At 39.1% G+C, this 25,558-nt stretch overlaps 1 protein-coding gene and 1 long non-coding RNA gene across 3 annotated transcripts in view; one reads left to right on the top strand and one right to left on the bottom strand.

Moving 5' to 3' along the window:
• Su(Tpl) (Suppressor of Triplolethal) overlaps window positions 1-25,347 on the bottom strand; it is a 177,805-nt gene extending 152,458 nt beyond the window's left edge. For both annotated transcript variants that reach the window (XM_031980606.2, XM_076371510.1), the window contains exon 1: window positions 24,444-25,347. In XM_031980606.2, coding sequence (XP_031836466.1) covers window positions 24,444-24,575 — 132 coding nt within the window. In that variant the 5' untranslated portion in view covers window positions 24,576-25,347. The remainder of the gene's footprint in view (window positions 1-24,443) is intronic.
• LOC143174994 (uncharacterized) lies at window positions 23,773-24,876 on the top strand. The gene is made up of 2 exons (XR_012999547.1): window positions 23,773-23,886; window positions 24,128-24,876. It is a non-coding gene; the product is annotated as an uncharacterized LOC143174994 (long non-coding RNA).
• Window positions 25,348-25,558: the final 211 nt, after the last annotated feature.

Here is a 25,558-nt window from a genome sequence, read left to right as displayed (position 1 = left end):
TTACACAAGTCAACTCTTTGTACTCGAAAGACGACTTTCAATCATCATTTAATTCGATGCACCAAAATTATAAAATATCACATTCAATATCAAATTTTGTGGAACACATTACCACATAAAATGTTTATGTTGCGAAGACCTTACCGATATTTCATTATATACTGATTAATATTTACAGTGAGTAAAAGACGTTCAAGTGCAAAGAGTTAAATTTATTTTTCACACATTATGTGAACTCACCTGGTGTGTGTTTCTAGTCACAGAACACCCAGTACGATACCGTAAACCAGGCCTGTCTAACCAGTTGCGTATTCTACATTGTGCGCTTTTTTCTATGTGCGCATTTCGCTATGTACGTTTTTGTACATATGCACATTTTTCTGCCTGTTTTTTCTGCTTATCATTGGACAGGCCTGTTGTAAACCTAAAGTAACCAAAACTCAAATTATCTCCCCACTGGTAGTGTCGAACACGACACTGAAACGGTACAAGTGCTTCAGGAGTCGATGACACGGAAACGCGTTACGTGATTGGTCTATCCCGACCACGCGGAAACTTTCGACTTTCGATTCGATCGGCATTTGTCACGTGCGCTCGGCACGAAGAAAATCTGCCGAACATCGAATAGAACGCGGCTCCCGACCGGCTTTTCAGAAAATCCTCGGGAATAATAGGATTTCACGTTCGAGACCGAACGCTCGTGTTCTCTTATTATCGCATCGACGTTGAACACGAAGAACTTTCTTCCGCGACGCAAAAATGTCGGAGTGAATGGTCAGTGGCGGCGAAACACGCGCGCGCCGATCGTGTTCGAAGCGAACGACAGGAACCGTGACTTTCCTTCAGAGCTGCGGCACGGCGTGGCCTTAACGCGTAAATCATCTCAACGAAATTTCTTCAAGCGTGTCTGGACGCGTCCTATTCCCATCGAAAGCAGGAAGAAACGTGAATTGATCGGGGTTAACCGCGATGTTCCGCGTCCGATCTGTAAGAAATGAAGCCGCCAACGAGGAAAGTGTAGTCCGTCTGTCACTTGATGATTAGGCTGAGGAATCTGGGTTTAACCCTTCCGCTACTACGGGCGACCATAGTCGTTCTCCGTTTTGCACACTCTGCATTTCTCTTTGGACACGCAAATATTCTGAAGGTTAAAGATCGAAACTAGGCAAGTAATATTTTATTTATACGAAAAATTGATAGATAACATTTAGATTTATTCAATTCGATTGAAAGTTTTCATCGCGAGTTTGACTTGATATAAGAGAAAGGGTTACGTGCGGAGTTTTCATTTGTTTTTATTTTATTTCTGATGCTAATTTGGTGTTCATGGGTACGATTACACATAACCAATGAAAGCTATAAACAAAAAACAGCGGAAGTTCTGTCTACGCCAGTGCCGTCATATTAACACATTGTTGACCGGTCACGAGTTAACTCATATTTGCACTTGTATTAGCTAGTTCAATTTTTGAAGCGCAGGGTAATGTAGAATATTGCAAAAGCAAAATATTCAAAGTTATATAAAAAATATATCCGAAGTTTCAATTCAATTCATTATGTATAAAAAAAATATATTGAAGCTTATTTAGATTGTCTTGCATCCATATTAAATTACAGAATAATAACCAATGACATGGGATAGCTTCTACATAAAATGACGGTCAACAAAGTGTTAACCATCAGACGGACTATACCCCACAGGAATTTCAGTCGGGAAAAACGGAAAGCCGGCCGCGTGTCAGCAAGAGACTCATCATTGTATAAGAGCGACGCAATTAAACGCATCTTTCTCCGCGTACGATAATGGTTTAATTTTACGAAAGAGTTTAACACACCGTTTTTACGTAATCGGACGTGCGTTCGTTTTCTGAGAGCAACCGTGCCTCGTCACGAGATCTCACGGGCATGTGAAATCGCAGTCCTGCGTCAGAGAAGCTTTAATTCGAACATTCTTTGGTTCTCCTTTTTTATTTTATATAATCGGAATAGTTTCTGTCTGCCCGTACCCGCGTTCTTTATGGTAGAAAGTAATGCTCCTTGATGAAATGAACCCTTTGGAATGCGATTTTTCGTGGTCTCGCTTTTTAACCTCTCCTCTTATAATTAGATCGCGGATTATGGTTTTTACGGATTTATACTTTTACTTTCCTTTCTTTTTCTCTCTTTCCTTTGCCTGCTGGATGTTTTTAATGATACTAGAAAATGAAGAATTTTAGTTCTATTAAATCTTGCATTGTACTACTTTTGAGGGCACAGATAATGTTTCGAGTCTACTTATAAAATGGTATCAGATATGTGAAGGTTTGAAATTGCAATTAATGAATGTAAGTAATCATGTATAAAGTGACTTTTGCAAACCTAGTAACAATATAGACTAAAAGTAAGGAGTCAAATTGCTCGACGTATTATTGTATAAGTATGATGGAAAAAAGGGATAGAAATTTATTAGGATAGATCTATAATTATCGCGTAATTAAAGATCGTCGTTTCCCTGCTCTAAGCAAAGAAAGTTCATGTTATTCACAATGAATCATTTTGTGTGCACCAACTACAATCCATGGAAATGAGAGCGTTTATCAAAAGAAACGGAACGTTTGAATGATTTTTTAATTGAAGGTATACGAACCGCTTCGCTTCAGGACGGTTCAGAGCAATTATGAGCCTTTTAATATTCAGCATTCGCCATCATTTTTAACACTTCGGTTTTATTTCTTCAAACGAGAGCAATTTATGTATGCCGGTGTGTGTGGTCACGCGCGTGGCGATCGATATTTAATTATACATTATTAGCGAAGTATTAACTTAATGAAGATCAGCTCCACTAAATTCTCGTATGCCAGGAATTATACGCTTTATGGATATTTCAATTTTAGTCTGAAATTGCTAAGTACACAATACGTGGTCCGTGTATCATATGAATAGTAAAATCCACACAATAAACACTGTACGTTTATTGCACAGAGACGATCGAGTAAATTCAAATTTCAACAGATTTGTTTATTTTACTATCATATGCTCATATGAACACTTCAATTTTACCTTAACTTCATCTTAATGTTAATATTTCTATATACTTGTGAATAGTACAGATATTTAAATTCAATTATATAATTTAAATCCTTTCTCAGCATTTATTCCTAATTATCTATTCCTAATTCCTACTAATTATCAATTTAAAAATAATAGATTTCAATTTTATTATAAAATTTCAATCTTCCCTCAAATTCGATTGCAAATCAGTTAAACAATTGAACATTGTCTCAAGAAGCATTTCATTTCTGAAATTTTACTAAATTAATGAAATCGAATATTATTTTTAGATTATTTTCACTGTTCCGTTCGAGAGATGTACAGAACGTTCTACGAATGTAGGTTGCTGCGGTTGATTGTGATAATTAAAGATAGACGCTGCAATTCAATGATCCAGACTCAAGAAATCAGTACACGGCGGTGGTATGGGACTACTGCGCCTCTTAAGTGAATTACCAAAAGCAATGCAAAGCTGATATTAATCCAGGGTTACGCGTGAAATTTTATTACCGCCACTGGAACGGTTCGTGAGCCTAACAACATTGCCTCTTTAATCAGTTTTTCGGAAATTGGCTTGCGCCGCTGCGAATCGACCGACACAGTCACGACGCACAGGGGCATGAAATCCTTTAACTCAATAGCTTGAATTCCCTGCTGTTCAATTCACTATTATGGCTCTCATCAAACGATTGAAAACTTCAGCGTTTTTGTTTTCTTAAACAAACGTATACCTAAAAGAAACTCATTTTCAGTTACACGGTAATTAAATAGATCTAATAAATATTTAGAAAATCCTTGTGCAACAAAGTTCTCCGGTACTGACAAGAATATGAATTTCAAATCAGAGATAAACTTTCATAACTAATTGAACAATTTGTATAATCTCGTTTGCTCTTTTAAACCCTGAAAACGGACTGAAAATATCCACGGAGAAAACATCGATAAATCATAAAGGAAAATGACCGTAATTCAGAAAATAACGCAGAACCACCGACGCGCATCCGAAACGAGATATCTCGTTTTCGATGCGTTAATTAGAACTTCTCCGCTTGCACGACCCGAAATAATAGCTAATCGTTCAAAATAAGTAATTACTCGAGACAGTGAATTCGAACGAGAGTGCTGGAACCTCGGTACATCAAAACTTTTCATGGAGATTAACAAGATTTTCGTATTACACAAACCGAATCTTTAACAGAGCAAACAAATCCTTGATTCAAGCCCGCGCAAATTACTCCGCGGAGTAGAAACTCCCCGCGGACATCCGCAGCCCATTAATTACGAACCCGTCAAAAGAACACCGGCAATTAGTTTCCAGGAGAGCGCGAGCTACCATATTTACACCAGGATAAATAGAAACCAAATTGCCGCGATCGGAACGAGGGTAGCAGCAAAGGAGGACGAGGAAGAGATCGGACGGAAAGTCTTCTTGTCGCGCGGTTTTCCAAGAATTCCTAATTACCGAGCAGATTAAAATTCTCTCGGTACGGTGCACAAGAAACCGCAGCTATTTTCCCGTACGACCTCGATCGGGACGATTATTGAAAAAGAGCCGCGGGGAGTTCGCGTAACATCGATACGACCACGACACGATGATCGCCGATGCTGCCGGCGACCGCACACCGTCAACATTCAGCCGGCTACAAAGCTGTTCAGTTTGCCTCTTACGTCTGTAGCATCGATCGACAAGCTAAAAGTGCACAGGGGCAAGGGGAGACGTCCATTCGCAACGCTCGGCTCGGTAGTTATGGCAACAGTGGCGCCTCAGTTTCGGCACGTCCACGATATTGGCCGAGTCGCTTAACGAAGAATATAAGCGAAACGAAATGCGATGAAGTCAGACGTACCGACCATTACACGAAAGTTGGCGTCTGAAATGCGCGTCATTGGTCAGTTTTCATCTCTTCTCATCTTATTTTCAATACTAATTTGCTATTCGTCCATATGGTTACACGTTAACCCCTTGTCCTATAGGCATCCTGTAAGCGTCTCATCAACAGCCATACGTACTATTGGGAGATCACTTGATGTCTGTCGAAATGGCACAAGGACAAGAGAAGTCTCTCACTAGAGATTTTGTTTAGGGTTTTGATTGGTTACCTGTAACCGTATTGACAAATAGGGAGTTAATATTGAAAATCTCATGAGACAAGATGAAAGCTGACCAATCAGACTCGCATTCTTTCAGGGATCATCTCGTGAACAACACGCAGTTGATAATGGAGGTAAGGATGTGGTTGGCGAAACTATTTCACCGCACGCGCATTTCTAACGGGAAAATCTACTATGTGCATCGATCAAAGCGGCCAGGAGGCGAAGAGGAGAATTTCGGTCAACAATTAGCCACCGAATCCCTTTTTAAACCACTCCTTCCTCGTTCAAACCGGAAGCGGCACGGCAATTACCGGCGGCTTACACTTGAGCCACGTAACTCTAGCTGGCTAGTGTTACATGAAAACGGTTCGATAATTATGTTTCTTATGATGAAGAGCGCGTGGTGGGGTCGTCTAACGACTATCGCTTTGCTCGATAATGATGGCCCGATAAATAACGTCGAGCTGATCAGAGTCGTGCTAATTAACTCTGTTAATCGTCACGTTAGACGAACCACAGGTTCCTATTCGTATCTCCCCATTGATTTCTGAACACCTCTACCTCGCATTCTCTCGTATTGACCGTGTCGAAAGTGAGTTAAATAAAATTTGAGCCCGGAATTTATTGCGAATTGCTGGAATGACAAACTGATTTGCTGAAAGATTCTCGGTTTCGAAACTACGATTTCACTTTCGAACTGGAACGAGTCTACGGTTTACTCAAATTCCTTCAAGATTTGAATCCTTTGCGACTAGAATTTTAGACAAAAAAATTAGCAGGAAATCTGTATTGTGCCAGTAGGTAACTAGAATCCATCAAAATTTCAAAATTCTTGATTCGGATATTCCTCGTAGAAATTAGACTGATCCCTTGCCGTAAGAAATTTATGGTTAATAATTTCCCAAAACAAAGAGACATTCAACAACTTCAAGATATTCTACGTCTATATTTCCTCCAACGCGTAACAATCGATAACAGAACAATGTTAAATTTAAATTCAACAGAATTGACTAATATGTATACTTGCATTCCGTTTGAAATCTCCACGAGTCTGACAGAGTATTACATAGCAAGGGGTTAAAACGGTCGGAAGTATGTTATAATTGTAGGAGAAAGAGAAGACGGATTTTCACAGCATCAATCCATAGTCTAATGTTCCTGTGCAACGACCTTGAAACGGTCTCTCCCAGCGGCCGACGTCCTTAGAGAGAAAGGACGTTCTCGCAGGCCTTCCGCCGGAGAAAGCATTTTGCTCACCGAATAACTCCGCGCGAGACGCACACGAGCCACGCAGCGACCGTATCGCGGTATTAATGACATTTTCCCTTCACCGAGCTTCCTTTTTTTCTCCCGGAACGATCGAGAGACGTCCGACCAGCATAACTCTCCCGCGGATCGCAGCTTTCGATCGACGGCCGTCCATCCACGCTTCCCACAATCGAATCACCCGATTTCCACTCGTTCCTTCCCCCTATCCCCGCAGTGTACTTTCGCTTATTGGCATAGTTACCATATCCTTAGCAAATTATCCGTTCCATTCCGTTCAATCGCCGCGACGGCTGCTGCCACTGTGCGCGCGAATAACTCCGAGGGGAAGCGAACTTACCATATGGTTCGATGGACCTAAATCTTGGGTTTGTCGGACAGATTGGACTAATTGATAGTGCTATCAGTTTCGTCAAGAGATCACTTCCTTACCGTGGACGGTGTCGCAACTGTTCTTACTCGTGGTGAGAGTTTTGAAGCGGAATTTGAATTTACATAACCCCACCATATCTTCGAGTATTGAATATTCTCGTATCTCTTCTGGTTGGAATACCATCGTTTTTAACACATTGTTGACCGGCAGTTTTACGCAGAAGCTATACTATGTCACCGGTTATTATTCCGCAATTAAATACGGAAGTGAAACAATCTGAATAAGATTCAATATATCTTTATTGTATGTAATGAATTGAAACAAAACTTCGGGCATATCTTTTAAATAAATTTTAACATTTTGCTTTTGCAATATTCTACACTGTCCTGCACTTCAAAAATTGAAATAGCCAATGTTAGTGCGAACACGAGTTAACTCGTGACCAGTCAACAATGTGTTAATAGGACGGGGATGAATATAAATTTGTGTTGCGTGTGGATGTGCATTCAAGTTGTAAGTAATAGAAATGAATCTCTGTTTAACTGTAGTTTTTGTACGTCACATGTAGAGAATGTTTCTTACAGGAACTTCCGATTTTCGAAAGGTATTTGAAACTATTCATCAGAGCAGCGTATCGAGCATACAAGAATGTTTAGCGTATAAAAGATAGATAACACAATGTGGTTATTAAACATTTTTAGACACAACTCCTACAGGTGTATGTACCAAGGTGAATGCATTATTTTGAGTGAAACGGTCAACTGTAATCAGATAAAGGAGTCACGTAGGTCATGGAATTAATCAAAATGAATTAATGGATATTAATATAATCTTTAACAAAACAATTCTGGTTAGCTCTATCTGAAGCAATCTTGTCGCAATATCCACGATCAAGTTACCCCGATACGCGTTAACAATCTTTCGTCCACGCAAAACCGCTCCCGGAAGCCATTATATCGGTTTCCATTACACAGGAATTCGCGTGCCGCGTCCTTGAGGACTGGGTAATCTCGCGGGCGCGCGTTCCCTATTCGGCGCAGCTGCAAGGACGCTTCCTCGATGAAGTTTCAATCGCGTTACGATCCCATCAAACCTCGCCAGATGGAGACAACCGGTGAAAAACAGGCGGAGGATCGGTGATAATAGGTCGGAAGAAAGCGCGCCGCCGGCTGTATCGCAGATCTCGAGTTTCGCAGCGAACGCGTGCTTCGGTTTCGTTCGAACAGCGAAAGGGTAAAAATAAGAAGCAGAAAGCTAGCAGCAATAGGTTTAACGTTTTAAGGCTCCCGTACACGTTGATAGATGCGGCGATGCAGGTATCGCTACAAGCGACAGGTTTGAGTCTTTAACCCCTTGCCCTATGATATCATGTCAGATTCATGATAAAAATTTTAAACTAAATCTGACAAATCTAAATATTATTTATATTTCTTAAATATAAATTAAATATCTCTTTTCTATTATCAATCGTTAACGTCTGAAGTAAATGTAACGAGTAGAATAAGTACCAAATTCTTTTCTTTTTAATCAATTATTAACGTTAAAGTACTTCTAACAAGCACAGTTGTATTTCTACCGATGATGTCAAAAGACTCCTTTTAAAATTCTAACTTACATTTATTTTCCAAGTTTAATCGTATATTCTGAAGTGACTTTTCGACTTTTCCAATAATGCTTATACAATTAATTATAGGAAATGTCAAAAATTCCATTGATGACAAATAATTAAACTGAGAAAATGATTTTAAGTTAAAATTTCAAAAAGTGTCTTTTGATACCTTCCATGGAAGTAGTGTTAAAGCTTTCACGATACATGTTGTATTCAAACTAAAAGTGGAAAAGGCTCAAACTCATTACTTATAGCGATGCCTGCATAAGCAAAGATCCCCCTGTGCTATAATTTTCCTCTATCTAGGGGTTTTCTAGCTTCCCGGTAATTTAAAATGTTCGTGGCACCTATGTGTATCAGGGTCGAAAGTGTTAAGTGAGCATCACTGTACGTGTCGTCGAAGCCCGAGCCACCTGAGCGTGCGAGAACGATCATCGAGCCGAAATCGCAGGGAACGGATCGAGGCCGGGGCGATGCGAAGAAAAAAAAAGCGACAAAAGACGGAAAATGAAAGCCTGACGAACCGAACCAAGCCGAGTAGGGAATAACGATTCGACCGGAAGCCGGTTGTGTTGATCGAAGACCTTGTTACGCGGCTACCGTCCTTAATTGAACTACTTGATCCACTCTCGTTCGGCAATTCGTGAAGATTGGAAACAGCTTACGGGCACACTCGAAATATTTTTGTAATACCCTGGTGCCGAGGTCGGTTTACTCGGTACACGAGTCTAATTAGACTCACATGTTTGAGGGCTTCGTTTGAATCTTTTGTTAATCATTTTTAGTTAAACATATCGTCTATTTGATATAAAGAAAAGTATTTTTTATGAAAAACAGATGTAAAGAAGTTGTTCCTCCACGTAGTTTTTTTTTGCTAGTTTTACTTCGAATATATGAATAGTTAATCAGTACTAAAATGAATGGCAAAAGTAGTTGAATATTATTTATTTTCATAGAAGTGTACGTATAAATGAATTTAATAAGGTTAGTTGTATATATTGGGATCAAGTTGCAGGTGAGTCTTCTCCATTAATTGGATTGAATCAACTTCGATCCAATTATGTACATTCACAAATTGTTAATTTAATTCTTAATTGATTCCATGTAGAATATCACCGGTATTTTAGTGTAAATAGAATTATGGTATGAAAGAAATAGTATCTAAAAAACATTCTCTTTTAGCGATACGCATAATACGAAGGAAAAGAGGAAATCAATCACTCGTTAAAGAGAAAGTAAATATTTATGTAATTACTTTATGTTTATATTGAAAATCTACGATCCATGCTTGAGATGATATAAAAAAAAGAGGCTTTCCAAGAAAACCGATTCGCGGCTCTAACCGTCCGGGAATATAAAAGCAACGTACCTTTTCCCTGGGAAGAAGTTCTGCGGCTGCATTCTTCGCCGCGGCGCTTACACCTTTTTCTCGACGCTTTTACGCGTCAGCTACGTGGAATTTATAGTCTCGAGAGCTGCGACTGATACAATGCTACCGTGTCTCGCGTGTAAATAGACGCATTCCGAGGATAATTTAATCCTTTCCGTTGAAATTTATTTGACGATGCCTGCACGGACAATTTATTCTTCCCTCGGTGCTTCGATAAAGCGGGAACTAAAGAAGTGGCAACTTATTTTCTCTCCCGTTTTATATGTTAAACAATAGGTACACTTTTAACTACTGTATTAATTACATTTATATTTCTATCAAACTTCCGTTACTTACAAGAATCATTGCACTCTCGAAAGTACTCTAACAATAAATGTTATTAACCCCTTGAGTGCTGAATACTTCTAACCGAAACATTCCGAGTGGACGGAATATTTTTCTGCTCATCTAAAAATCGATGAACTATGTTAATTTATACAATTAATTCAGCTGTAATTATATTGTAATTCCTCGGTTTCATCAAATTCAATAATACCAAGAAACGCGTATATTGATCACATATATTTATAATCACGGCACATGTGAGATTAAAAAGATCAAAAAAAGGAATATATGCGCCCACAGCACTCAAAGGGTTAAGTACACTTGTCGTGATCGGTAGTATAGAATCGTAGCGTTTCAAAGAATAATACTGACAATGAATTGCAAACGATTATGTACACTGATAATTTCCGACGTTCATTTACAAAAAATAAAAGTGCATAAAACTGCATTCCCTTACATTTTTAACGAGTTCGTAATAACGCACTACACGTAACATGTATTATTAAATTTTTTCTTTAGCTTTGCATCATTCTAGCTGATATAAGCATTCTCAATTTAATAGCAAATGATACACCTCAAAGAATTTAAGTGAAGAAATCCGTTTACTAAACATCTATGTACAGAAAGATAACGACTCAACGATTATAATAATACTATAAGCAAACAGGAAGTGATCAGCGAAATACACATGATGTTCTCGCGTCGACCACTTTTGGTTAACCAACAGTAAGTGCTGCGAATGGTGCCAAGGGGACGAAAAAATATCTGGTGTATTTCCCGTAATTTTTTCGAACTGATTCAGACGGGCCGACGTAAAACAAGGAAAACGCATCGAACCGCAACCGACTTCGATATAAATTGATGCCCCCGTTTTTCGCGCATGGCTTGCGAACGGAATAAAAGTCGCCCCGTTGGAACGGGAGATGAAACGAAAGTATCCAAAGTCCCCTATGCCATCATTGCTGTATTTTCCAAACGTCTCTATCGAATTCCCATCCGCGAAATCTGTTGCCGTATATCCGACAGGTTCAAAGTTGCCAAGTTTCATTTCGGTTATTGAATTTTTGCGTGAATTCTGGTCGGTTATTGCTTGCAATACTTCATCGGTACTTCCGTCTCTTCCGTGCAAGTATTAGAAATTGAAAATTATTTCCTTCGAGAAGCAGCACTCTGGTTACACATTCGTATTCCTCAAACGATCCTGTCCATTCAAATTAACGAAAGTGGCATTAAGAAGTTACTTCGAAACTACGAAACCTGTGCATTTTCTTTGTCGTGACAATTATTTTTCAAACTACCATTCACAGAGCACAATGATGAAAAAAATGTCAAAGTAAACTGAATTTTGTCATAAAAGAATAATGCTACTCCTTTATTCATCTTGCAGTATAAAAGCGATTCTCTGTCGAGTTCGAAACGAAACGCAATATGAAGAATGTACATGAATACAGTGAAAGGATATAAATTGACTATCCAGTATCCGGTGTAGCCCCTACATCAATCCATAGCACGTTGATCCGAAAAGGCCATTTTCCGAGCGTGCCTTTCATTTTTTTTCGTCCCGATTCGAAGCGAATCAAGCGAATTTACGCGTACCGAGGGACAATCGCGTCGATCAAACGATTCGAGCGGCGAGTCGCCGTGTGAATTCCGCTCTCGTGGTATCGAGACCCCTGATTTCTCCGCTCTCATCGAAATTCGTTCCTGGTGAAAACGAGGCTTGCTGTTTCGCCGAAAAAAATCGTTTCTCCGTACGTGAGACGGTTCGCTTGTCGTCGAAAAAAAACCTCGTACTTCTCGCGAGGAACAAAACTATTTCTTTTTTCTTTTTTTTTCTTTACTGAGAACGTAACACATTTCATCGGAGACTTCAGTCACGCCGGATAAATGGATTCGTGAATCCGCGAGCAGAGATTGATGCCGATAAATGTTCCTTTTTCGTCCGTAGCCCCGGGGATGCCTTTTCCAACGATATTACAACTCCGACCACAAAACCACATGGAAGTTCGCTTTCTATTAACGATAGAATAACGGTGATTTTTGCTGTGTGAAAACCTGTACAAAGTCTGACTCCGTAGCCTCGCCGTCGAACTTTCTTCCATGTTTCCGGGACATAATTAAATATCATGCAGAATTCTGTCGGTTAAGAAAGCAATAGAATGGACTCATTAGAAGAGTTATTCGAGTTGCTCTTTTATTCTTTCCGTTCGATACTTCGATAAGAACTGAACAGCCTAATTAAAAGAAGGAACCTGAAATTTCTGTACACTTTACACTAGAAGGTATCGATGTTATTACGACAGCGTCAAAACTTAGAAACCGTATGTGACCATAAATAAAATAGTGAACGCTAATAAAAAAAATACGAGACATTTGCTATATCTTCTTTATCAAACGTTAGAGGAATATCAAGCATGTGTCGCGCAAAGAATATTCTTGGAACAATTTCCGTACAACCATAAAATTTCCACGTGAAGGAAAAAAGTAATTGTGGAAGTTCCAACATCGCCTATCGACCGTTCAGGCAAACGTTTCTTTATTGTTTCCTTGCCTCGTGTACACTGTTACGCGATAGAACTGAACGTCAATCAATTTGCATACATTAATTTCGTTTAATTGCGTAACTGTACGCACAACCTCGATTCCCTGACGCGTAATATCATTCCAAATATGCATACATACATTTGCTAAATGTTCACGTCGACTCTGATTGATGCAGTTGCACCAGTATGTATCCTAATCATCTATTTTTCAACCCCTAACACTGAAACAACAGAGTAATCAGAGTGACTTACTTATTTCTAACTTTTTATAAAAATTAGAACAATACATTTCTTGACATTCGAGAGATCTCCTAGTCTTATATCTGTGCAGATACGGGGATTTAATTAAAAATCTTTTGCAAACACTGCTTCATAATTTAACACATAGAATACCGTACGATTTCAAGTAGCAAAATACACAAAATGGAAAAAATAAAATCATTTGATTCAATATTATTATTTTGAACGTTCGCCTAGCTGATGTCACCGCATTAGATAACATTATTTATAATATAGAAATGTTTTAAAATAATCATCGTTTAATTGAGTGAACTATAGTAATTCGATTTGATTAGGGGTCACCGGGCACGGTTAGGTGACCCCCATGGCATTCAACGTGTTAAGTACTCGTAAAATACAAATTCTCAGATGGGTCAATTTGACTTGTGCGGTAGTTTTAGTGCTAATTTTCAAGATCTAAACAAACGGATATCCGTCAGTTGCACCGGTAACTAATTTCTCGCACCGAAAACCGCGTAAGCGGAGGATATGAGCGCATTTTCTTTTTTCGAATCTGTCATGCCGAAGCTCCTCCTGCTCCGATAGTTCGCGAGAAAAGTTTCGCGATCGAATGTTGCCACGCGACTGATCAAAGTCGATCATCATGGCCGATTAATGCCCAGGGAGAAAAAGGGCACACATCGATCCGATTTATTATCGATAGCGGGCGTTGTTGACCTCGTGAACGAGGAAGAAAAGACACCGGCAACCACGAGCGGTTCTTAAATCCGGTTAACATTTTTCATTGTAATCAGGTTGCTTGATGCACGACGAAAATTCGAGATACCGAGAAGTCACTTTCGAGCCCACTGACATTACAGCCCGAATTGTGCACTCGCTCTGATGGATCTCGCCGGTCACTTTCACCATCATACATAATTTATCCAACACTGTGGATAAAGCATGGATAGCTTGGACTCGTCGATTTCAACCGAGAATGTAGATAATCTTCGAGCAAGATGATTGAATTTATACGAGACTCGAGATTTATGTAACAGTTCGTTGAACACAGCAATTCGATATTATAGATGAATTTCTTTTTACTCGTACGACTTAGTTATTGCACATCATTTTATTTGAAATATCTTTGAAGATACAGTTTAATTGGATAAGCAGTAAATCATTTAATTAGTAAAACCAATCTGGTAGAATTGACAAAAACTCCGGTGAAAGTGGACCCCTTGACTTGTAATATCGAATCAGACTTGTGACAAAGGTATCAGCTAAATTTAATAAATATGTGTATTACACTTTTTTTTTAACAAAATACTATTTCTTAATGTTCGTGTTAATGTAATATGACATAAGATGTATAAGTAAAATTAAGAAGAAACGAATACATCCAAATCGAAACTTCGTTAAAAATTTAATAAAATTTAGAAGAAAAGATAAATAAAAAATTTAATTAAAAAAGTAACACGAATCGTAACGCCATTGTTACGTCTTTCTCAGGAGGACTAGAGCTAGAAAACATGTAACGAGAGGATACGCGCTGTACGTACAGCGATTACGAAGAAATGCAACTCCGCGTGGTGAAGCGACACCGACGGTCGTAATTACATTTCCGGAACGCGTTTTACGCCCGGGATCATTAGGTTTCACGCTTTATATATTATACACACGATGTTCCTGGATTTCATTATCTAATCGGGCTGATAACACTTGAAAACGAGGAGCACGAGGGCTGATGATGGATCTCCGAGAAATCAAAAGGTCGAAGAATTATCAAGGACAACAGACTCGGTTTCTAGTAAATATAATTAAACAATAAAAGACGAAGATGGGAATCTGGGAGATTATCTTTACAAGATGGAAATTGTTCATCCACGAGTGTTCCTATTATTAACACTTTAGAGAATGAGACGTTGAGCCTTTCACCAGTAATTTATCAAATATTAATGCAAATTTAATAAACCGCTCTATCACTTTCAATAATGACTGTTTGCGGCTAATAACGTGCTGAACTCGTGTTACATTACAGATTACTTTATCAGTATGATGTGAAAGCAATTTTAAATTTCAAATAAATTGGACGCCATACGATAGTAAGAAATATTAATACGTTGTAGTTTCAAGTTTCTATGTTGACCTTGAATCTCTTGATGCGTTTTTAAGTGTTTAATGATTCACTTCCACGCTGCAACGTTTCGATATCATGGAAAATTATTTAACGTTCTTCTTCGTAGTGGGCAGAACATAAATTATACGCGTATAAATGAAGCAAACACACTGCAACGCAATAAACAAAGCAACAATAACAAATTACACAATGTTGTATTTCAACAATTGCGTAAGATACGCATTCGGTGTGAACAGAATGTGCACACATGGCCGTTCAATAACGTTCGTGCACGAAAACATGAGCGCAAATACACATAACCAATGTAATAACATAATATAATCCGAAATATTTTTGATCTTCTATTTTAAAAGCAACATACAGTTTCATTACATTCTATTATCTTTATTTAATAATACATTGACGATATTTGAGAAATATATAATATACTGAATTTATATGTGACGTAATTATAATATTAAAACAAATATTTCATATATCCTAATCAATATAATAAAATTAAAGATCCTCTCAGAATCAATGCAATATCATAAAAAATTAATAGAAGATTGAATATTTTTATAAAATCGTGAAATTCGATTAGAAAAAAAAATAGGAACAATTGAATGAATTGAATGGACAAATATTGACAAATAAATTATGAAAGTTATAAAAGTAGATTTTAGCAAAAATAAAAGATGTTCTGTAAAAACCAAACAACGCTATGATGAAAGTAAAAAAGAAGAAACAATTTCAAATATTTTTCATCGATTAATCACCCAACGTTTCATCGATATACACTTCAAAGCCACCGCACAAAGGAATCAAGTTTTCCGGAACGGAGAAACTTAATTCGGATGAGAAAGGCCGATTTCTATTTCAAGCGTGGAACGCATCAAAGGTTACCCTAAGAAACGAGCACGAAAACCAGCTACTCAAAACCGAAATCACAATATAATCATGATTCCGGTATAGCGATCCTTTTTCCGCCGATCTATCGAAATTCTGTTAATCCGTCGCAAAAGGTGCGCGCATTTTCATCCCAAACGAACACCCGTAATGGTTGAAATCGACGCTTTCTAAATGTTCCGCTCGTTAAAAATCCAAGAACGTTCTTTCGTGCTCGTACCCGTATCATTCGACGCCAATAACAGGCCGAATAATTTGAATATGTTGATAGACATCGAATACAATGAGTTAGGAGATGCTGTTACTGTATATTGCTGTTCAAATTTTCGTTTCGATAACGAATAAACGATAATAATAGTGAATAAAATTGTATTCGATGTTTTCGGAGCTAACAATCAAGCTAAGAGGAATTTATTCAAATAAGATCTTATTAAATAAGAAGCTACTTTCATTATATGCATTGAATGTTAATTTTGCGACGTGTTATGTTTGTAGTATTATTTTTCGTATATATAAAAATAAATTCATTAAACAAATAAAGTAACTTGTTGCGAATACAGAATAAGCGTTATCTATTTTATGGGTGTATTCGAACAACAAGAATTCACTCGATTGGCTATTATACATATTTATTCCAAACAACTCGAATAATGGTCATCCTGCTACGAAAACATTGTTTAACGAAAACCCGGCATTATATCATTCTGTGAGAAATAATGTTACGAGTACTCCACTTACGGCTACGTGTGTTTTACGAACCATGTGTTTGAAAAAGCTAGTAGACTCTTATCAATCATGATTATATCGATCGTAATTTAGTATGTAAAAGTGAACGGTTGTTTCTTTCATGAAATTAAATAATTTGCGAATAAATGAGGACATCAAAAAGTTCAGTAATACCACTTTTTGTTTAATTTATGCAATTTGTATAAAATAAGAATGAACTATAAATTCTGGATAACTTAATATTTTTATGGGGGATCGATTTAAATACATTAAAAAAATGCATGCAGTTTTCAGTATAAAATGCTACCACTACTTTCCATCCATATCTTTCGCATTAAATATTTTTTTCCTAATTTTGTTATTTTTTACTCGGTTCTAAAATTGCATTCAGTCAGCTAAAATGAACTAATAGCAGCTGACTGCGGATGTTTATGTGAATTCGCATATTTAACAAGTATTTGACAGACACGACAATTAAATGGGAACGTGTTTCTAAAATAAGATCTTCGTTCGCATTCATTAAAGTTTTTATAGATATATTATACTACCGTTTATGCCATCGCTAAAATCACAACCCGCAGAACGCTTGTTAGTGATTCACATGAAACTATCAGGTAATTTTTAAGCTTCTTTGTCCGATCGTGATACCCCGTCAAACCTCCTAAAATTAAATGCATCGTGCAATTACTCAAATTAATATTTTCATCCATCTACCACAAAAGAAACTCATGCAGTAAAGAACAATTCAATACAAATCAAAAAATTATTTACAAATACGTTATACCTAAACCGCGACTTTTTGCGCAAAATAAAATCATCTTAATTTACGAACTTCGAAATTGAATTTACTAAATCTCTCTCTTTTTTCAACGGTTTTCATCCTCGGACGAAACGCAGAACCTACCTACTAAACTAACCGTTCGAAAATATTTTTCTTGATAAATATTCATTATTTTCTGATGAACTATCAATGATACTTTCAGCAATTAACGTAAAGAAATATCTTACATAAACTAAGGGACAAAACTATTTGACTTCGACATTCCACGTGTCGATAAATTACACGAAATTTAATATAGAATTTTAAATTTTATAATTTTTCAAAGCGTAAACATTCTATTTTACATTTTATCGTGATTCAACACAGTCACGTGTAACGTGAGTGTATAAACATCTACAATATAGTTGTAATACTCGAGTCACGCTCCCTTGACTGAACAAATATTTGATATTTCAACTCTTCATTTTAGACTACTTAGAAACCCAATTTCCCAACTTGTCTCAGCCTGCCTGTAGCTTAAGTCGGTGAAATTGCCGATTCTTCTAACGTACCGCCACCGGCAGCGACCATTCCGACGGAGCTTAATTCGAATCATGCTCGGATGCGATACTTATTCTCGGTTTGTAAAATTTCCAACCGTCGCCCAGCCACGGTCTGTTCCCCCGGATCGTTATTCAAGTTTCGAGGAACAGCTGGTGCTACTCGAAGGGGGCCCCACGCCTCTTTTCTTACGGGGTTATGCCACGTACCCACCCGAGGCCGAACTGGCCTCTGGGAGAGTCGAGGCCCCGGAAGGCCTGTGTGTGAATCTCGAGTCGCTTTTTAAAGGAACACGACGCGTGTTGCTTAACCCGTGTTCCTTCTTCCCTCGATCGTCGGAGAGAAAAATATCTTTCCTGCTCCCAAGAGATTTAGCGACCGTCAACTCCTATACAATGATTTTTTTAGTAGCCACACGAATTCACTGTGGATTCCTTTGATACACTCATATTTATAGGAGATTCGATATGTAATACAGTATTTTGTATTGATCTGTTTTTAAATTTGTACTGATTTTTTAGGAAATTATGAACTTCCCTTCTGTAGTTTTGATAAAGGTTGAATACCTTGAAAGGGTAGATTATTTATTGATACACTGTAGATAATAAAACAAAAATGTATAGAGAATGGAGAATTATTTAACCGAGACAGCCTTGTGTTGATTCCGAGAACGTTTGTAGATTATGTGATAATATCACTTTGACTTTGTAATACGTTTCAAACGTATGTGCAACGTCTTCGTATTCCAGTTACTTCGGTGAATAATTTATCTTAATTACTGATTTTTAATTATTCGTGCGTCTAAAATATTCCCTTCTATCTGCATTGAAAAGGTAATAACGTACACGAACACAAAGGAGATAATATCTACCTGAGTAATCGTCGCGAAACTGTCCCTACCCTGTGACAATTACAGAGGCGTAACTGTAAATACTTCCCACATGCCAGGAATGCTTACTCTTTTATTATACACCTAATTTTAAAGCCATGATGCAGAGACTGCATATACAGTCTGTCTTAACGTAATAGGAAATGCACATGCCGACGCGACTAAATATAGATAGTGCAACCAATAAAAAGAATTTACCTACACGAAAGAAATTAACTGTAAATGTATAATAAAGTGTTCTTAATTGAATGTTCGTTTTGAAAATAACCTCACTTGGAAATTCATCAAGTACACCTGCATTTGTACTACGATACTACGATAAAAACGTATTTCTCTAGATAGAATCAACCTTTCATTCCTTTAACCCTTTTCCAGTTGAACCACCAGTAACAGGACACCCTACATTTTACCCAGACTTACAATCCAAGCAACTGGAAAAAAATGAATACATACTAAGTCCAGTAATCTTGTTAGCCTCGTTGCAATGAATTACATAAGCCTGTTTAGCATACTCCCTACCAGTATTACATTTCTAACAATCATTTCAAACCATAAGAAATCTCCTGCAAACACCCAACTTATCATTTAGAAATCATACTACTCGCACATCTCAATATTCCAAAGTTCAGTAAGACTCTCCAGTCAAAATACTTCAAACGAGAAACTAATTTTCTAAACGAACGCCAATCATGAACATGTCAATCGTTTTCCATAAAACTAAACGAAAAACTCTCGAGGAAAGCCACGTTTATCTCTGGTCCAATGATCATGTGCTAATATGAAAGAACCCAAAGACTTCAACCTCCTAGCTCATTGAGAGAAGTCTGTGTTCCGCGTGTTAGAGACCTGGAAGTGTGTTCGGGTCGGGTGAGGAGAGGAAAAGCATCGTCCGCGGATCGGCGAGTTGGTAGGTACATACCGAGTCCCGCGCGTACGTGCAAGCGCATTCGAATCTCTTTGTCCCCTGGTGCAGTTGCATAATACTGCGGAGCAGTGTCGCACGCGTTCATCTATGTGTCGAGGGTATCGCATCGAATGCAAACGGGGAAAATACGCAACGTGCTTCGAACGGGGAAAGAAAGGCAGGAGGACAGGGGATGGCAGCGGCGCAGTTTTGCGGCCATCAAGTAATTCAGGCCAGGGAGCCGTGTGTTAACGACGATGCTGACCTTGAATGTCAAGACTCCATCATGGACGTCTGCATGCGAACGAGTACAATAGACAGGTATATGTCCCTGTCCTATTCGGCCGCGACCAATCCATCGTAACTATCTACCTAATCTCAGGACTTTCCCTTTTCCTCGTGCAAGCAGACCACTCGATAATTATTTACAATCCACCTTCAGAATTTCGGCCCCTGGAGGACAAAATTCTCTTGGAAGTAATGAACTGTCCATTCCAGCGCGTATGCGAGTCATAAAGTTTTCCGGAGGAGACTAACAGTAACACAGAAGGTTTTTATACAATTTTATTGCTTGTATTAATATTATAACCGATGGTTATTTCATGGTTTTTCTGAAGACCAATAATTATTAGCCGAGGATTTTTTAATGTATTCTTCAATATGTGATCATTGTTATATACTAGAATTATGAAGTAATATTTCGTATAACACAACCATTTTGTTTAGTTCAGTTTATTATTGAACAAGTACTGTAGAACTCTTTTTTTTATATAAACATAGACAAGCCTATCTGTTAAAAAGATTTCGAAGGGCAAGACGAAAATAAAATTTATTTTAAGAGAATATTGACTCTAATTGGGTGGTGGATGTACAACGAAAAACTATTTCTAGTATATAGATGTAAGTTTAAATCTTCATATATTCTTTGAAAAATTTTCACAGGTTGCCGAAACTAATACTTCTTGGAATATATCCATTTGTAAACATTTCAATACTATAACCTCCCAAACAGAAACAAGGGGTTTTAAATCTCCTATCTAAGCATATTATCCGCAAGTCCAAAAGAATTCGTGTATAATGACCTATTATTGTCGTGACTCACGGTTCAGCCTAGGTATACTTAGGGACAAAATACGCAGACTACACGTTTCCAAAGTACTATACTAAATTACAAAGATGTTTTTAGCCGGTAAACGAAGTCGTACGTGGCAGCCGCGTTACGGCGACTAATTTTCCCAACTTTTATTACTCCAGACCCCTCGGTTATAGCATCCTTTCTGTTGGTTCTCGAATCCAGTGTCCCCCGGTCTCGTTAAAGCGATTGATTCATCGCAAACGAACCTGCACCATCATTATTCGAAACACTGAATACCTCGCGATCGACACCTATACGCTCGCGGAAACAATAGCGAGACACCTTTCCGCGTCAATAAAAGTGACAAACATGGTTTCGTATCACTTTGAATTATAGTGAATTCGTGAATCGTTCACGTGAAAAAGGGCTTATGGGCAGGGATTAGGATAGTAACCAGTGCAATAAGCGTTTCTCGAATCTTCGGGAAACCGGATCGATTAATCGATTAAAGAAAGATTACTAGAAAGCGAATTGTTTTCAACGTTTACAATCTTTGGGAACGCGCACTGTCGGGTCCTGCGCGTTTTCTTCCGCGGTTGCAAACCAAATATTTATCCGCGCGAAAGGATACTCGGTGCGCGAAAGACGACCAACGCCGAGGCATAATGCGACTGCTTCCTGATGTGGAACGAATAAACACTTTGCCGCATTCCAAGTGCAATTTCGCAGATTCTTCGCCGCGGCCGGTTGTTTAGCCGTCGCTGCGCGCGTGCGAACTCGTTCGCGCTTACCAAGCAAAACCTTGGCTCAATTATCGCCGGGTCGTTGCTGAATCCGAGGGAAAAACACCGCGGCGATTTTAAATAATCGTGCGCCACTTCAGCAAAAAAAGGAAGAATGGAGATCAATCGCGGATTTAACATTTTATCACGGATCTACTGACAGCTATTGTTTTTATTCTTTCTTTGTAATGTCAGTGTATTCTTTGTAAACGGAGATCGTGTGGTGGTCATTGCACTTGGTAATGGATTAGTCAGTTATCTGGACGTGAGAAAACATGAATGAGAAATGATTTTAATCGCGGAATAAGATAATACGCCGTTGCGATCGATTCGAAAATCATATCAAAAATGTTTTATTGCTTTGTATGAATTTGTGATTTCAAAAATTGATCTGATTGGAATTCTTCATTAGAGTTTAAAGAGATTCAAGCAAATCTGGGTCAAGTTGCTTGATACCGTATTCACAATTTGAAACACATTTATGGATGGCAATTTATGTAATGTTCTACAAACTTCGTGCTTGAACAAAGAGAACAAAGCCTGAAATTCTTGACGGTTATCCAAAACGAATTTCCAACTCAATTTTCTTAGCAGATTTTATAATATATGTTCAGGAAACGTTAAATGATACCTTTTGAGCATCGTGAAACGCGTGTATTTGATCGGTATGAATAATAACGCATTACCAATCAAACGATATTTGTATAAAAACACTATCAGTTTTCTCTATTCCAACTTTTGAATTACCCTGTACAAACTTTTCTATTTATACTCCAAATTTTAGAGCATCAGCCCCTGTTTTTAGATTTTTTTGAGATAACGATCGCAGGTGCGACTTCATTGTTAATTGTTTTAAAAAACAAACGACTATTACATTCATTGCAGCGGTACACTTTCTTTGAAAGTATAATATCGATAGTAGAAAAATTCTTTCGCTCCCCCACTCATGCTAATTCTAGTGATATTTACTAAATTTAGTTGGTAATTCCCGCCGCGACTCTCATTCAATACTATAAGGGCGAGGAATTAAATAATCAATTCCTCCTATGAATCTAATCAAAACGACAGACGATGCGTCGTCTATTGACAAAATCACCCGTTCATAAGCGCAAATCAGCTGTTCCACGTAGGTAGATTTATCGAAATTTCGTTCTCTGAAACCGTTCTAGAATCATCGTCGTCACGAACGTCTTACGTCAATGGTAAGCGAACGTCACAGAAAGTCGAGCCCGGTTGGCCAATGAATCAACCGCTAACCCGCGAGACGGGCACCATATGGAAAGGGAAATTTCACGCTCGAGTTTGACAACCACGGGTCTGTCGTGAAATTTTGTGCACTGGACGAAGCAGCGTCGGTTATTTTCGAAGCTTCACGAAACGAGCCGACGTTGCGAGCACATACAAGAACGCGGGGAGAGGAGGGATAGAAGAAAAAAAGGAGAGAAAACATATGATAAGCGGTAACCCATGCGAACTCGTATAGTTATTTTCACATATTTTTCTTGTCCGCCGGGATTTCGTTTTCCTTTTCTTTTCTTTTATCCGTGTCTCTTCTTCATTTTCGTTTCGCCAAATCGTCTCGTGCACGCGTTGCCGACGACGACACACGCCGATATCGAAGGATTACATGCATTGCGCGATCGGCTTCAGCGCCGATATTTTGACGAAAGGCACGCCCCTTCGACGACTTTACTTTCGAATCTCGTCCAAGAGGTTAGGATACACCAGGTGGTGCAAGAATCGGGCGATCGTGGATCGCGGCGATTCTCTAGGGTCTAGACACCGCTGCAGCATCGCAAACGTTCTCATGCCTCATGCCTATTTACAATTTGCAACGAGCAACACTTTGGTACAGTAAAAATGTTTAAAGTAAAATGTCTCACGGGTACACGGAAAAATATACAGTCTACCAAACATAACCTCTACGAAACAGCGAGAAGTCGCCGTTTCACGTTAACACGTCGATAATTTTAAATATTACCTACTCATCGGTACAGGAAAACGATAAAAAGAATGGTCGTGAGAAGACTTAGTAGCAAAAATCATGATTCTAAAAACTGATCATCAACGTAGAATGATTCATCTGTTTTCCACGTAGCGCGAGCGTGAAAAGCTAGTGTACCCACTCTTTCGCGAGGAATTTATTCCGGGGATATCGTGTTATTTCTATCGGGACCGGGGGAAAGCCAGTTGTTTTCGATTTGATTCTGGAGCGGTCTGTAAGTCGAGCTAACAAACTAACTGCCTTGTCAGTCCTCTTATTACGTAATACCGTTGTCAAACCATACGGACACACCGTAGCGATGCAGTCGGGTGAGTCAAGTTCGCGAAAAGGGCACTTGCGATCGTTTTGGATTGAACCACACTTGATTTTTCTGTCGGCCGTGCTGTGCGGCTACAGAGAAAAAGAGTGCGGCCACTAACCAGCTGCTAACGAGCCAACGTGGCCTCGTACGCGTTCCTTCCAACGATCTTTTTTGTACCGATTTCGACAACATAGCCGTAACACATTTGTCATCGGTCACGAATAATAAACTTTTCATAGTGATTCCAGCGTGCGGCCACGATAATTTTAATGGACAATCGCGGTGTAACGAAATTCCGCACGAAATATGGCAAGCGAGTTGACGATCGGGTGTCTTTCCTTGGCACGACATTACGACACACGTACGCACACAGGCGCAGCACATGAGAGCGAGCGAGTGAGCGTACGCGCGCGCGTGCTTACCCGCTCGCTGTCGTGACAACGTGTAGAGGCACACACGTATACACCTACACACGCGAAGAGCCATAAGCTCACGATCCTAGCCTATACATAAGGAAAAGTGACCGAAGCGAACAGACGAGAGATTCGATTAAGATTTACTTACCCGATTCTTAAGGAAGTCGTCGATGGCACGTTGCGCCGAGTCGGTGAGCTTCACGAAGATCAGGGACTTATTTTCGTGAAAATTACTGTGCGACGACAACCCATACTGGACACCTGCCACCAGCGCCGCCATTTCTCTGTCTCTCAGCAGCGGGTTCTCTCTCGCACACGTCCCCCTCGTAAAAGCGCACACAGCTGACGTCCTTGTTGGTTAAACGAAGCACTTTTTTTTCTTTTTGTTTCCGTTACCTTTGCGTTTCAACCATGCGATACGGAACAGCTCATACTACGTCAACGCGATAACACTTGTCGCGACGGTATTTCCACCCGTGGAACAAAACGTGTAACAAGACGGAGAGAGAAAGACAGAGAAAGAGAGAAGTAGAAGGGAAGAGAAAAAAGAAGGTAGAGAGACAGTGAAAGAGAGAGAAAAAGACATAGAACCCCCCCCGAAACAGAGGATTCTTCTCACACTGGCCCCGCAGCTCTGGCACACACGCGTCTTCCTTAGGTTTCCCTCGACGTATATTTTCCTTTTATAATTTTTTTTTCACGCTCTCCACCTTTGCCACTTCTTTACGCGGTTCGTTCTCCTCGTCACGCTTCGAAAGTGGTAGCACCCGCGCGTAAACCACCCTCTCGCACGTTCCTGGTCGTCGGTTCCTCTCAACCGTCACATATTAGCGCGCCGACACGTTTCATTTCAGATTTTTCTCGCGATTGGAGAGAGCACAGCGCCCGTCGTTTTGCCGTAAGGAACTACACAACTACACTTTCGAACGACCACCTGGTAGGCGGGGCTTACGGGAGAAGAGTTAACCAATCCTGAGCCGTGTTGGGATAGCGTGCGACCGTCGACCGTACTGTCCTCCTGCGGTCGCAGTCAACGATCGACTGACATTATTTTCCTGCAATGTGTGCCTTCTTGTATACTACTGCTGCCATCTGATTGTACGATTTTGTAATCACGCGTACAACAATACGGCAAGGAGAATATAATCGAAGAAATTCACAAAATTACAATTTTACGCATGAAATTAGTTATATGCATATTGTATGTAATATGCACAAAACACATTATTAAGTTCAGCTCTTGCAAATAAACATTAAGATAAT

The sequence above is a fragment of the Nomia melanderi genome, chromosome 10 (assembly GCF_051020985.1).
Source record: "Nomia melanderi isolate GNS246 chromosome 10, iyNomMela1, whole genome shotgun sequence".
Classification (NCBI taxonomy): domain Eukaryota; kingdom Metazoa; phylum Arthropoda; class Insecta; order Hymenoptera; family Halictidae; genus Nomia; species Nomia melanderi.
This window is presented reverse-complemented; position numbering and strand designations above follow the sequence as displayed.